At 52.3% G+C, this 14,721-nt stretch overlaps 1 protein-coding gene across 1 annotated transcript; it reads left to right on the top strand.

The window, feature by feature from the left end:
* Window positions 1-1,570: 1,570 nt before the first annotated feature.
* CSF3R (colony stimulating factor 3 receptor) lies at window positions 1,571-14,165 on the top strand (the record flags this gene model as incomplete). Its single annotated transcript, XM_080692473.1, has 15 exons — window positions 1,571-1,634; window positions 4,294-4,590; window positions 6,188-6,311; window positions 6,468-6,655; window positions 8,340-8,491; window positions 8,577-8,730; window positions 8,826-8,905; window positions 9,323-9,536; window positions 10,520-10,705; window positions 11,157-11,258; window positions 12,369-12,515; window positions 12,626-12,766; window positions 12,924-13,017; window positions 13,246-13,327; window positions 13,686-14,165. 15 exons carry the CDS (start codon window positions 1,571-1,573, stop codon window positions 14,163-14,165), a joined length of 2,505 nt encoding a protein of 834 aa, XP_080548599.1.
* Between the last annotated feature and the right edge of the window lie 556 nt (window positions 14,166-14,721).

Here is a 14,721-nt window from a genome sequence, read left to right as displayed (position 1 = left end):
GTGCACAGTCTGGGCCTAAAATTGACCCCTGCTAGAGTAGCAAGACCAGGCTATGATTTTAAAAATGCATTAAAATGGGAACCAGTGTCCCCAAATCTGGGCCTGGAGGCAAGGGATGATAAAACCGGTATGCTATAGCAAGAAGGTGTGCTGTAGATGATTAAGTAGACAGGGATCCTCTGGACAGTTGTACAAGTTTCTCAAATACAGCCTGCTCTCCAGTTGCGAGGCGTAGCATCTGTCCAGAGGAAAACTTTTTCTCTGATTTGCACAAAGGTGACTTATGAGCTTGCAGTCACCAGGTGTCCTAATACTGTGATATATGGATAAGCTGGGGGTTCAGGTAAGGGCTTTTCAAAGAGCAACATCCCACCAGGGCCCTTCTAATTCCTGCCTCTGTCCCAGAAGGAGAGAGATTCTCATAGCTTTCCCTCTATGGAGCCAGGGGACCTGCTAGGAGACCACCTGCATGTATGGATCCATATACATTGGTGCAGGCTGGTCAGCCATCCACTGATCAGCCAAGAGCATGAGGATCAGGTATCTGGCACGAGACCCCAGTGAGAGCAGGGTTGAGGGTTATGCTGCACACCCAACTTGGTGGCAGAAAGACTGGTGTACAGCCAAAGACTGGAGCCAGTGCTCATTCCATTGAGGCCATGACTACCTGTCTCCAGACCCCAGAAGGCTTCCAGAGGTTTACGCCCAGAACTGGGGGCATACAGAACCCCTCGTTGTGTCCCACCTGATATCCTCTGAGTCCACTTTTCCCTGTAGCTACAGTCCCAGCTGCCTGCAGGTATAGCCTGAGAGCCCTGGCCTCAGGCACTTGGTGGAGTCTCTGATGTCCTGGGCAGGGCTTTCCTGGCAGAACCTGCCGGTACCCACAAATGTGTAACCCGGACATGCCAAGGAGTTAACACTCCAAGGGGCATCCCTGACCAATGGGGCGGTAGGAATCGGTGAATAAATGCTTCCATTCTTCCTCCTATCCAAGGGATAAATCATGCCTTGGGTAGGCAGTTCCGAGTGTTCCACATGCCTCCTGTAGGAAGGTCCAAGCAGGATCAAGCCCCAGCTGTCCATTGGAGTGATCAGTCAACGACCCTATGCTGGCTTCCCCTCTTCCCCCATTTCATTCTACCCACTCCCTCACCTGCTTCTGGGATCCCCCCAAAAGAAGCTGCCTGCATGCAAGTCCTTGCCCTGGGCTTTCCTTCCTGGAGAATGCCCAGTGTAGACAGGAGGGGAGAGGAAGAATGCTGTTCCTTGCTCCCTCTTTCCCTGCCTGTTCTTGGAAGGCAAGTTTGGTAACAGTTGTGGTGGTCACCAATATATTCCCTATGTGCCGGGTATGGTGCAAAGCCCATGACCATTTTGTGTCTTCTTCCCAAAACTCTATGCAGTGTAGGCAGGCCGCTGTTACCTGCAAAGAAACTGAGGCTCAGAGAAGCCAAGGAACCCAGCCAAAGCTGCCCTATGGCAGAGCAAGGATTAAGCTAGCTCTGCTTCCAAAGTCATGACCTTAACCCACACCCCGCTGTCTCCAGGTGAGCACCAAGTTGGCGCTATGGCAGGGCTGGGAGCCCTTGGCCTGACCACAGCTGCCCTGATCATCTGGCTGCTCCCAGGAAGTGAGTGTTGGGGGAGGGAGGAAGCGGGAGATGGGGGGGGGGATTGCAAGGGGGAGAGATTAGGGGTGGAGAAGGGAATCATTTCCCTGCAACAACACATAGCTCCTGAGATTCCCAAAGAATCTAGACTAAGAGACTCTAGGCTAAGCCACAGACAGTGTATCTGGGTTCCTAACCACAGACTTCACCCACCTAGAGAAGAGAGCACCTGGGCTGATCAGCCTAGAATGTGCGGGGAAGGCAGATCCAGATCTTAACTGCAAAGATTCAAAGACTCTGCTGGGCTGTCGGATGGAACTTCTGGGTCTATGCAGCCTTGGTGGGCAGCAAAGAATCCAGTAGAAGCCACGGGAGATGAGTTTCATCCTGAAATACGGAAGGCCAGGGAGAGCTCGCCAGCCACACACACTCTGTCTTGAGACATGGAGAGTTTCTCATCTCTGGGGATATGAGAACTGAGGCCAGGATTAACTGTGGTTGACAATTTGTGTGATAGTGATGTTTAGGCTTTTCAAGACACATGTAGTCTTCTGTTATTTTTATTTAGTTTTTGTTATTTATTTATTTATTTATTTCGTACTGGAGATTGAACCCAGGGACATTCTATCTCTGAGCTACACCCCTAGCCCTATTTTGTTTTGTTTTTTTTTAAGAATCTTTTTTTTTTTTTTTTTTTTTTTTTTGCGGGTCTAGGGATGGAACCCAGGGGCATTTGACCTCCAGGCCACACCCCCTGCCCTGTTGTTTTTTTTTTTTTTAATTCTTTATTTTGAAACAGGGTCTCACTAAGTTGCGGAAGACCTCACTAAGTAGCTGAGGCTGCCCGCGAACCGCGATCCTCTGGTTTCAGCTTCCCGAATGCTGGGATTACAAGCGTGCGCCACCACGCCCGGCTTAAAAGAGAATCTTGTTAAGTCGCTGAGGCTGGTCTCAAGCCTGTGATCCTCCTGTCTCAGCCTCCCAAGTACTGTGATTATAGGTGTTGCGCCACTACACCTGGCTGTCTTTACCACTTTAAAAATATATGAAGCATTCTTAGACAGCAGGTCATACAAAGACAGGCCGCCCTGCATAGAGAACACAGCATTAGACGGCCTTTTGAAGTAAACCACTGTGTGAAGTCCTCCCAGCCTGAAATGCTGAGTCTGTGAAACGGTAGGAGCCCCAGGTTGAAAATCATGATCGTGCCCTGTCACCCTGGGTCAGCTGCTTCTCCTCTTAGGACATCATCATGCCTATCAGCAAAATGGGCCTAAAAACACTTGAGAGAGGAGAGAGGCAGGTGTGTCAACAAGTGTGTGTTCAACCACTTACTCAAGAACTAGTCCCCCAGGGCCCACTGGCACTGGGAGCATACGGTGACCAGATTGGCCAAGGTCTCTCCTCTAGCTAGGGAGACAGATGAGCAAATAATCATGACTCTCTAATTACAGAGGAAATAAGAGCTTTGGAAAGCCTAGGATGGTTGGTCAGGGCACCGTCAGGTTCCCAGCCTAAACGTTAACAAGTGGGAGAGAGAGAGAATGAGCGAGGTCGGAGAGATCACGAGGTTTCCCAGGAACAGCAAGGGGGCGCTCAGATGACCGCAGCTGAGAAAATGGTCAGTGCTGGACAGAGAGGGCGAGGCAGGGCCAGGACACAGGGCCGTGTGAAGGATTCAGGTCTTTATCCTAACCACAGCGCAAGTACTTACGTGCCGGTCTCTGTTCTAAGTGCCTTACGTGTACTATCACATCTATTCCTTCCAGCAACACTATGATAGGGACTATTTGTATCCCCGTTTACAGATAAGAAAGCAAGGCACAGAAGGTTTCAGTATTAGCTGGACACTGTAGCTCACACCTGTAATCCCAGTACTTGGGAGGCTGGATCTCAGGTTGGAGGGCAGCATGCGGTAATTTAGCAAGACCCTGCTTTAAAGTATAAATAAATAAATAAATAAATAAATAAATAAATAAATAAATGGGTCTGGGGGTGTAGCTCAGAGGTAAAAGGTCCTGGGTAGAAAGAATGGAAGGAAGAAAGAAAAGAAGAGTCTAAGTGACATATACTAGGGTCACATAATTAGCAAGCAACAGACCCAGGATTTAGACCCAGGCAGCCTCATTCCAACGTCCAGGCCGGTCCCCATTCTACCAAACTGCCTTTCTGAGCAATAGCTCGCCTTTGAAAAGCTGTGAACAGGACGGATCCGCACAATCAGATTTGATTTTTGAAAAGCTTGCTGTGGCTGTGGGTTCTTATCGGTCATCATCGCTTTCACCATCCTCGGGGAGAGCACTGGGGAGGGGGCCAGGCTCTCTGATGGGGAGCTGGAGCTGGCTTGCAAGAACTGATTGTGCACATCTCCCCCCAACTCTGCACTGAGCAAGGGCACACCGGCGGCTTGAAATCAGCTGTGCTGGGAATATTTACACCACGGGAAGTGGCGCGTACTACAGATCAGGGTCTGTTTTGCTCTGGAGAGTTGGTTGGTTGATAATCTTTACCAGCACCCCTTATAGTCCTGCAGTCCCTATGCCTGCCCTTCCCTCTCCAGACCCCGTGTCTTGGAGGTAAGACAGGAAGGTGAAGCCCTTCAATCCAGGGGTATAAAGGCCTAGACAAAGTCCGGATCAGCCCAGCAGAACAGTCCTCACGGTCCCCTCTTCCACCCCAGGCCTGGAGGAGTGCTGGCACATCAGCCTCTCAGCCCACGTCTTCCACCTGGGGGACCCCGTCACAGCCTCCTGCTTCATCAGCCAGAACTGCAGCCTCCTGGACCCCGAGCCACAGATTCTATGGAAACTGGGGGCAGAGCTGCAGCCTGGAGGGAGGCAGCAGCACCTGCCTGGCGGAACCTGGAAATCTACTATCACCCTGCCCCACCTCAACCACACCCGGGCCTTTCTCTCCTGTGGCCTGCGGTGGGGCAGAAGCCTGCAGATCCTGGACCAGGCTGAGCTGCAGGCAGGCTGTAAGTTCCTCCCACTACCCACCTGCTCTTCCTCCAATGCTCTCCTACCAACACCAATAAGAGCAATTACCTACTGAGTTCTTGCTAGATAAGTACTTTGTATGCATGAAATCAGAGACAGTCCCTCGGAGTGGGTAATACTGCTTAGTCCCATTTTGCAGGTGAAGAAATGACATTTGGAGAGAATAAGTAGCTTGCTGAAGGTGACACTCTTACGGATGGAGCTGGGGTTCTCATCAGGTAGTGTGACTCTAAAGCCAGTGTGGCAACCGTGGCTCCTCTGTGTGGCTGCTGAGCTGGTCCAAGGACTTGGACCGGGGAGAATAACCTCCACCAGTGGGGCTTGCTCCCGGCTTCTCCCCGGTCGCAGCCTTGTTTTCAAATTGAGCAGGACTAGCCGGGTGTGGTGGCGCACGCTTGTAATCCCAATATTTGGGAGGCTGAGACAGGAGGATACAGTTGGTGGCCAGCCTCAGCTACTTGGGCCCTTTGCAACTCAGTGAGACCCTGCTTCAAAATAAAGAATAAAAAATAGGGCTAGGGATATAGCTCGGAGGTAGAATGCCCCTGGGTTCCACCCCCATTACCACACACACACACACACAAAAAAAAAAAAAAAAAAAAAAAAATTTTTTTTTTGACAGAACTGCATCTGTGCCAAACTGAGGCATAAAGACAAACAAGGCCCAAGGTTTTTGTTTTGTTTTGTTTTCCAGTACTGGGGATGGAACCCAGGGGCATTCTACCTTCGATCTACACCCCCAGCCCTACTTTTTATTCTTTATTGTCTCACTGAGTTGCAAAGGGCCTCACTAAGTAGCTGAGACTGTCCTCGAACCTCAATCCTCCCATCTCAGTCTCCCAAATACTGGGATTACAAGCATGCGCCACCATACCCAACCCAAAGTTCTTTTTGGAGAGTTAGTAATAGTATGTCAGGAGTGGTGACACATGCCTGTAATCCCACTACTTGGGAGGCTGAGTCAGGAGAATCACAGGTTCACAGCCATCCACAGCAATGTAAGTAAGACTCTTAACAACCTAGAGAGTCTGTTTCAAAACAAATAATGTAAAAGGGTGTGTAGCTCAGAGGTAGGATGCCTGGGTGTCGCTGGGATCAAGCCCAGTACCACAAAGGGGGAGGGAGATTCGTTAACAACAGCCACTAACAGATACACAGCACCAGCTATGCGCAGACATCATTCTGAGAACTTTATGTAGAGCAGGTCATTTGGCCTTCGCAGTAACTCTAGGAGGCAGGTGTGTTACCATTGCCCCCATCACAGGTGAGGGAACAGAGGCACAGGACAGGTGAGTAACCTCCAGATCACACAGCTAATGAATGGCGGAGCTGGGATGAAAACCCGGCCACCACACTGTCGCTGGCCACCAGGCTGCTAGCCGTCTGGGATGCCTGGCACTGTGTATGCCTGTAACTTGGCTCCCCCCAGGGATGGCCCTCCAGGCTCCCACTGCATGGAGACTGAGGGACAGACAAGGTGTCCCTAGCAGGACCAACCGAGGCAGGGAGACAAGGCCGGCAGGAGCTTTGTGAGTGGTCCCCGCCAAAGCTCTCACATTCTCACTCTACACGCAGACCCTCCTGCCACGCCCTACAACCTGTCCTGCCTCATGAACCTCACAACCAACACCCTCATCTGCCAGTGGGAGCCAGGACCCGACACCCACCTGCCCACAAACATCACCCTAAAGAGCTTCAAGTGAGTAGGAGCCCTAGCCCCAGTCCCCTTCCTTTGGGTCTCGGAATACAGCCCCAGTGGAGCCATGGGGATGGAGGGGCCAGAGGCCCGGACGGGAGGGAGAAGGGAGCACGGTTTTCCTCCTCCTCTTGGCACCCAAGCCTGGCCTGTTGGCAGGAGCCGGGGCAACTGTCAGACCCAGGAGGACCCCATCCCGGACTGCGTGCCTGAGGACGGGCAGAGCCACTGCTCCATCTCCCACAAACACCTGAACTTGTACCAGAATATGATCATCTGGGTGCAGGCAGAGAATGCGCTGGGCACCAGCATGTCCCCACGGCTGTGCCTTGAGCCCATGGACGTTGGTAGGTGATGCTGGATGCAGGGGAGGAGAGAGGCCCCCTAAAATGGGCAGACCCAAAGAAACACAGAGAGGGCAACACAGACCCAGAGTCAGACAAGGAGCCCCTGAAGACCTAGGCAGAGAAGAAAGTCAGACAAAAAGGGTGCAACTAGAGACGGGAATGGGGCACTGGGCCAGAAGGCTTGTTCACTTTTTCTTTCAGCCAATTTCTGTGTGTGGGGGGGAGGGTGTGGGGGTGTGGGGGTGCGGGGGGTGTGGGTGGGTGTGTGGGTGTGGGTGTGTGCGGTGTGTGTGTGTGTGTGTGTGTGTGTGTGTGTGTGTGTGTGTTTTGCCAGGGAATAAACCCAGGGTATTTTACCAGTGAGCTACATCCACCACTTTTTTTTTTTAAATCATACTCTAAGTTGCCCAGGCTGGTCTTAAACTTGCAATCCTCTTGCCTCAGGCTCCAAAACACCTGGGTTTATAGATATGTGCCACCTTACCTTACACTCTTCCACGAGAGAGAGAGAGAGAGAGAGAGAGAGAGAGAGAGAGAGAGAGAAGAGAGAGTGTCTGTGTGTGTCTGTGTGTGTATGTGTGTGTGTTCTGCTGGGGATTGAATCCAACGCCATTCATCTACCTCTGAGCTACAACCCCAGACCAATTTTATTTTTTATTTGGAAACAAAGTCTCACTAAGTTTCTGAGAGCCTCACTGAATTGCTAAAGCTGGCCTCAAACCTGTGATCCTCCCATCTCAGCCTCCCAAGTACTGGACTTATAGGCATATACCACCACACCCAGCCTCAGCTAATTTCTTGAAGTGCCCACTGTGTACTGGGCACTGTTCTAGGTCCTGGGGAAACAGCAGTGAACAAAACATCAAAAATCCTGCCCTCAGTGCCTGGCATGGTAGTGCAAGCCTGTAATCGCAGTACTTGGGAGGCTGAGGCAGGAGGATCACAGGTTCGAAGCTGGCCTCAGCAATTTAGCAAGACCCACAGCAACTTAGACTGTTTCAAAATATAATAAAGGGCTGGGAGTGTAGTTCAGAGTATAGTACAGTGCCCCTGGGTTCAATCCCTAGTACTAAAAAGTACTAAAAAAAAAAACTGCTCTTAGAATGTTACATTTTGGTGAGCAAAATCAACAAAATAGGTTATTAAGAAGACAAATAAGAGCCAGCCACGGTGGCCCGTGCTTGGAATCCCAGTACTTAGAGGCTGAGGCAGGAGGGTCACAGGCTCAGGGACAGCCTCGACATGGTAGGGAGACTCGGCAACTTAGTGAGACTCTGCCTCAAACTAAAAAATAATAATAATATGGTCTGGAGCTGTGGCTCAAAGATAGAACTCCCCTGAGTTCAATCCTCGGTACCAAAAAGAAAAGAAAAAAAAAAAAGACAACTAAGTAGATGATTGGAGGAGCTGAGGGAGTCACTGGGTATCTGGAAGGAAAGTACTCCAAAGAGAAGCGACAACCAGGGCAGGAAGTTAAAGAGGAACAAACACTTGTGCACACAGGCAGAGCCACAGAAGCATGACAACTTGGGTGGATATGAAGACTCAGAGAGAAAGAGAAAGACAGAGACCACATGGATAGAGATCCGGGAAGGAAATGGAACCCCGGACAGGGAGACGAGAGGGACCTAAGGCAGAGGCCTTGGGTGGGGTGGGAGGGTTTTGACAACCCCGCTCCTTGCAGTGAAGCTGGAGCCCCCCACGCTGTGGACGCCGGTCCCACCCCAGCCAGACTGCATATGGCTGCAGTGGGAGCCCTGGAAGCCAGGCCTGTTTATACACCAGAAGTGCGAGCTGCGCTACCGGCCGCAGCTTGGAGAAACCAACTGGACATGGGTGAGGCGGGGGCTGACCTGAGGGCTGAAGTGGAGGACCGAGGGGAGGGCCCAGAGATCCGGGCTCAGAGTCACACTCCCCCCAGGCCGCGACCCTGTCCTCCAGCACCCTCCACTATGAGCTCTGCGGGCTCCTTGAGATCACAGCCTATGCCCTGCAGATGCGCTGCGTCCGCGCCCCGCTGCCCGGCCTCTGGAGTGACTGGAGCCCCAGCCTGGAGCTGAGGACTACTGAACGGCGTAAGTGGGAGAGCAGGGCAGGGAGCAGCCATCAGAACCCAGCCCAGTTCCTACGACCCTCCCCAGAGACCCTCTCCTCTTGCCCCTTTCCACAGTCCCCGTCGTTAGGCTGGACACATGGTGGCGGCAGAGGCGGCTGGACCCAGGGACTGTGGGCACGCAGCTATTCTGGAAGGTGACTCTCTGAAGGCCATCTCTCCACCCCTGAGACCTCCTCCAGCCCAGGCAGACCCCTGCAGCCGGGGCTCAGGATGCCAACAGGTCTGAGAGGCTCAGATGTGTTTTATGTGATTGCACAAGCTTTGCACGTGCCTGCAAAGCTAGGCAGCGACCTTTCGGAGGTGCTGCAATGGAGGACTCACCTGTGCCTCACAAAGTTCACTCTGTGAATAATGACGTGCCTCGCTGTGTGCACTGAAAGGCTTCCCCCTCCCCTCCCTTCTAAGGCCTGGCATAAGGAACAGAGGCACGAGCCTGACTCCCATCTTGAAGGTCCCAGTTCTAATGACCTGCCCACCCCACCCAGAGGCTCTTCCCCACTCGCCATGAGCTGTCTAACCCTCTTAGCATTTTCCTCCTCTGCCTGCCACAGCCAACGCCCCTGGAGGAAGACAGCGGGCAGATCCAAGGGTACCTGCTCTCCTGGAGACCCTCAGGCAGGGCCGGGACAGCCCTGCCCCTCTGCAACACCACGGAGCTTAGCTGCACCTTCCAGCTGCCTCCAGAAGCCCAGCAGGTGACCCTCGCAGCCTATAACACAGCTGGGACCTCTCGCCCCACCCCAGTGGTCTTCTTGGAGAGCAACGGTAAAAAGGGAATGGCAGCTAGGAAATGCAGAGTAAACTGTGAGGCTGGGCTGCCTGAGTTCAGCGCTAGTCCTATCGCTTGCTCACAGTGAGACCCAGCAAATGACTTCCCTCCTTAGCCTCTGACTACTGGAGATCTAGCAAATGAGGGTGAAACGTGCCTCCTGAGGGCTGCTGACACAAAGTAACTGTACAACAGGCTTATTATCATTAACCAGAACTGCATCAGGCTGGTGATGGTGCCTACATGCACACGTATGCACGTATGCACGTGTGCACACACAGTCCAGTCTGCCCAGAAAGCTGAGAGATAAAGCTCTTCTAAGCTGCTACAGCTAGAATAAGGTCCATTAGTTAACTGCTCCTCCTTAAAGGACCACCCTCCACCATCCCAGCATCCCTAAACATAATAAGATGGGACTTATAATCACACTAACAATAATTGTTAAGATTCCCACCTAGACATGTATGATCTTTGATAAATTATTCAACCTCTCTATGTCTCTTATTTTTTTCATTAATAAAATGGGGACATACTAGTACCTCCCTGGTGTGACTATTATAGGATCCAGCAACTTAACATCTATCAAGGACTGTGCCTGAACCAGGTGCAGTGGTGCATGCCTGCAGTCCCAGTAAAGAAGTTGAGACAGGGGAATCATGAGTTTGAGGACAGTCTCAACAACCTAGCAAGAACCTATTTCAAAATAAAAAGGGCTGGGGTTGTAACTTAAAGGTAGAACATCCTTAGGTTTAATCCTCAATACCAAAAAAAAAAAAAAAAAGATTATACACACACACACACACACACACACACACACACACACACACACCAGGAACTCTATAATGCCTGTGCCTGGAGCTATGCGGTGCTCCTTCCTGGTACCTTCTCATTTAATCTGTATCAAGAATCAGAATTAAAGCTTCTGATTCCGTGGGCTGTTCTTTTCACCTTCATTCCCCATGTCCCACCCTGTCTCCAGACCCACCTCTGGCCAGACTCCAGGCCACAGCCCGAGACCCTCACAGCCTCTGGGTGGGCTGGGAGCCTCCCAGCCCGCGGCCTCAAGGCTATGTGATTGAGTGGGGCCTGGGTCCCCCCAGCCCCCGCGGCAATAAGACCTGGAGGTTGGAACCCAATGGGAGCCTCGAGGGAATTCTGCTGCAGGGTGAGAGGGGCAAGGGAGGTGTGGCAGGGGCCGGGACGGGGCAGAGGGGCGGGGGCGTGGTATGGGCGGGGCGTGGAGGCATGGGGAGGGGCGGGGCTTGTCTGTCTGTCAAAGGCTCAGCCTGAATCACTGTAGATAGGAGTCCTCAACCTTTCCTGAGCCTTCGCAGTTCTCATCTCACGTCCTCACAATCTCACCATCGGGAAGCTCTTCTGTAGACCAACCTGATTCTCTTTCTACAGCCCTGACCCCACCACCTTTCCCGATCTCTCTTCCACTCCTCCCTATCCCAATCAAATAATCTGTAGAAGACACTGCAGGGGCTAGCCCTGCATTGTAACTTCGGCTCGGAGGCCAGGTTAGCCCTCACTAGAGGCCTGAGGTCAGTTGATGATCATCCGCAGAGGTCCGTCTCCAACCAGAGTGACTATCCCATTTTTCCTCTTTCCAGAGAACATCAATCCCTTTCAGCTGTATGAAATCACTGTGACTCCCCTGTACCAGGGCACCATGGGACCCTCCAAGCAAGTCTTCGCCTATTCCCAAGAGATGGGTTTGTCAACCCTCAGGCCTTTTTCCTGAATCCCCTCCTCTATCGCGGGAGGCTTACCTGAGCCCTAGCATCAGGAATATGAGCAGTTTCTTCTTCCCCTACTTTTGTCCCTGGAGAGAGTGGTCCCAGTCCTAAGATGACCCCTGACTTTCACTGGGTCCCTGAAGCTGGATGAACTCAAGTGGCAGGTTAATAGAAACTTGGCAGTGGGTTTGGCAGAATTCAGGAGCAAGACTCTCAAAACTGATCAATGGCCCCAACAGAAAGCAAGTACCACGAGCCGGGTGTGGTGATTTGCACCTGTAATTCCAGTACTTGGGAGACTGAGACCAGATGGTCGTAGGTTCAAAGACAGCCTCAGCAGCTTGGCAAGCCCCTCAGTAATTTAGCGAAATGCTGTTTCAAAATAAAAAATAAAATAGGGCTGGGGGTAGAGCTCAGAGGTAGAATGCCCCTGAGTTCAGTCCCTAGTACGACAAAAGAAGAAGGAGAAGGAGAGGAAGAGGAGGAAAAAGAGCTAAAGAAAGGAACAGAGAAAGGCAGAAAGGTCGGTAGGTGCCACATCTGACAAAAACTGGACAGAGGAAGCCAGGCATAGTGGCCACACCTGTAATTCCAGGACTTGGGACACTGATAGAGAAGGATTGCAGGTTCGAGGACAGCCTCAGCAAGTAGTGAGACTCTCATCAAACTAGTGAGATCCTGTTTCAAAAAAAAATTAAAAATAGGGCTGGAGGTGTAGCATGGAAGTAGAATGTTTCTGGGTTCAATCCTCAGTACCACATACAAGAAAAAAATTGGACCTGCCATAAATTCAGAGAGTGAGTGACAGAAGTCAGCTGGTAAATCAGACAAAATCAGGCCTGACAGTAATCAGGGTTTCGAATCAGACAGAAGTGGGTTTGAATCCTAGCTCTAACACCTATTAGCAGTGGACAGAAATGTGATAAAATCCCTGGGAAGATAAGACTTGGACAGAAGTCCCCTTGGATTGTCTTTCCTCACCCACCTTAGGTGTCCATCCCAGTTCCTAGGTCCAAGGCTCCCCGGAGTCCAGTCCAGCTCTCTGCCCTGCTGCGATCTCTGCAGCCCCGTACTCTCTTCCCACAGGCCCCTCCCACGCCCCAAAGCTGCATCTAAAGCACATTGGCAAGACCTGGGCGCAGCTGGAATGGGCGCCTGAGCCTCCCGAGTTGGGGAAGAGCCCCTTTTCCCACTATACCATCTTCTGGACCAACGCTCAGGACCAGTCCTTCTGTGAGTCACACTCAGCTCCCCACAGCCCCAGAAGGCCTGGGAGGGGGTGCCCAGCAGCCACGGAGGCTGCTTCTGCACCCCAACACAGACTGACATTGCCCCACCCCCAGCCACCACCCTCAATGCCTCTTCCCATGGCTTTGTCCTCCGTGGCCTGGAGCCCGCCAGTCTGTATCACGTCCACCTCATGGCCGCCAACCAGGCCGGGGCCACCAACAGTACAAGCCTCACCCTGACCACCTTGGCCCTCGGTAAGGAGAGAGGGAGGCTGGGCAGAGGGGCTGTAGGAAGGGTACCCAACTCAGAAGATCCCGATTTTGAAAGTAGTTAGGGATCCCTGTTCAGAGGGAGGAGACCCAGCCCTTCCCATGGATGCTCAAACCGCTTCTGACTTTCCCCTCACCCCAGGCGAGCCTGAGTTATACATCTTACTGGGCCTGTCTAGCTTCATGGTCTTTTTCATCTGCCTCTGTGGGATGGCCTGCCTCCACCGCAGTTCCAGGTGAGTCCTTTTGAGAGACGTGCCACCCAGCTCCCCTATCCACCAGGCATTGCAGACAAAGTGGGGCAGTCGAAGTCCTAGCTTCCCAGACCTCAGAGCTATGCCTCGGGCCCTGGCCTCTCCCCCTCCCCTTCTCTGCACTAAGGGGCAGCTGCTGGGGTGAGCGGGACAAAGGATGGGAAGCTGGGAGGGCATTCCTGACCCACCTTCACCTGACCCCTTCTCCAGTAGGAAGAATCCCCTATGGCCAAGCGTGCCAGACCCGGCCCACAGCAGCCTGGGCTCTTGGGTGCCCGGCATCATGGCAGAGGTGAGAACCTGGAGGGAGGGGAAAATGGGCTGTTAGTTCAGGCTCAAGCCACCCTCTGGATGAGCACACGGGCTTTCCCATCACACGCAGCCCTTTGGAGTTAGACAGGCCTGAGTTGGGATCCCACTCAGTCCATTTTGAAGACTCATACACCTCACTGTGAAATGGGGATGCTCGCAGGGCTGAGCCAGAGCGGCACAGCGCAGCACATGTCGGACACATGTCAAGAACGTACAGGTGCTTTGCAGCTGTAACCTTTGTGCTCCACCAGACAGCCACAGGAATGTCCCCGCAACTGCCTGACTCAGGAAGGGACAGTGGCCGGGGCAGACATGTAAAATAAACTATGCCTTCACAGGAGACCTTCCAGCTACCCAGCCTGTGGGACCCCAGCATGCTGCCCATTACCAAGATCACCGTGCTGGCAGAAGAGGAGAAGAAGCCAAGACCCTGGGAGTCCAGTGACAGCTCAGAGACGTGCGGCCTCCCCACCTTGGTCCAGGCCTATGTGCTCCAGGGAAACCCTAAAGCAGCTCCCACCCAGCCCCAGCCCTGGTCTGTCACCAGTGACCAGATCCTTTATGGGCAGGTGCTGGACAGGCCTACCAGCCCAGAGCCAGGGCACTACCTGCGCTGTGACTCCACTCAGCCCCTCTTGGAGGGCCTCACCCCCAGCCCTAAGTCCTATGAGAATCTTTGGTTCCAGACCAGCCCTTTGAGGACCCCACTGTCTCCACCTCCAAGCCAGGAGAATGACTGTGTCTTTGAACCACTGCTTGACTTCCCCCTCTTGCAGGGACTCCGGGTCCAAGGGGTAGAGGGACTAGGGGGCTTCTAGGGCTCCCTGAGTATCCCTCAGGATATGGAATTGCCTCTCAAAGGGCCTAAACTATTCATAAAAGAGGAGTCAGTAAACCTATCACTAAAAACTTCCCAGCCCCAGGATCTCCCTTTCCCTGGCCCCTTGCATCTCCTCCCCACCTTACCCCCTGTAGGTAGGCTGGGCCTCCCAGGCCACCTGCTACTTTAACAGCCAGACGATGCTCTGTCCAGCTCTACCCACTAGCCATTTGTGATTGTTTCCTATCATTTTGACTTCTTAAACTTTTTTTTTAATTTTGGATTTTGTCATTGTTGTTGTTAGAAACTCGTGAGTATGCCTGAGTCTGTTTCTTTTCAGGCCCATTAAGGTCAGGGAATACTTCTCAGAAGGATATATTTGTAACCAGGCATAGTAGCCCATGCCTGTAATCACGACTTGGCAGGCTGAAGCAAGAGGATCAAAAGTCCAAGGCCGGCCTCAGCAACTTTGTGAGGACCTGTCTTAAAATTTAAAAAAAAAAAGATTTTTATATAAAACGTAAAAGATTTTATATATAAAACTTATATATATA

Source organism: Muscardinus avellanarius, assembly GCF_963383645.1.
Source record: "Muscardinus avellanarius genome assembly, chromosome: 3".
Taxonomy (NCBI): domain Eukaryota; kingdom Metazoa; phylum Chordata; class Mammalia; order Rodentia; family Gliridae; genus Muscardinus; species Muscardinus avellanarius.
This window is presented reverse-complemented; position numbering and strand designations above follow the sequence as displayed.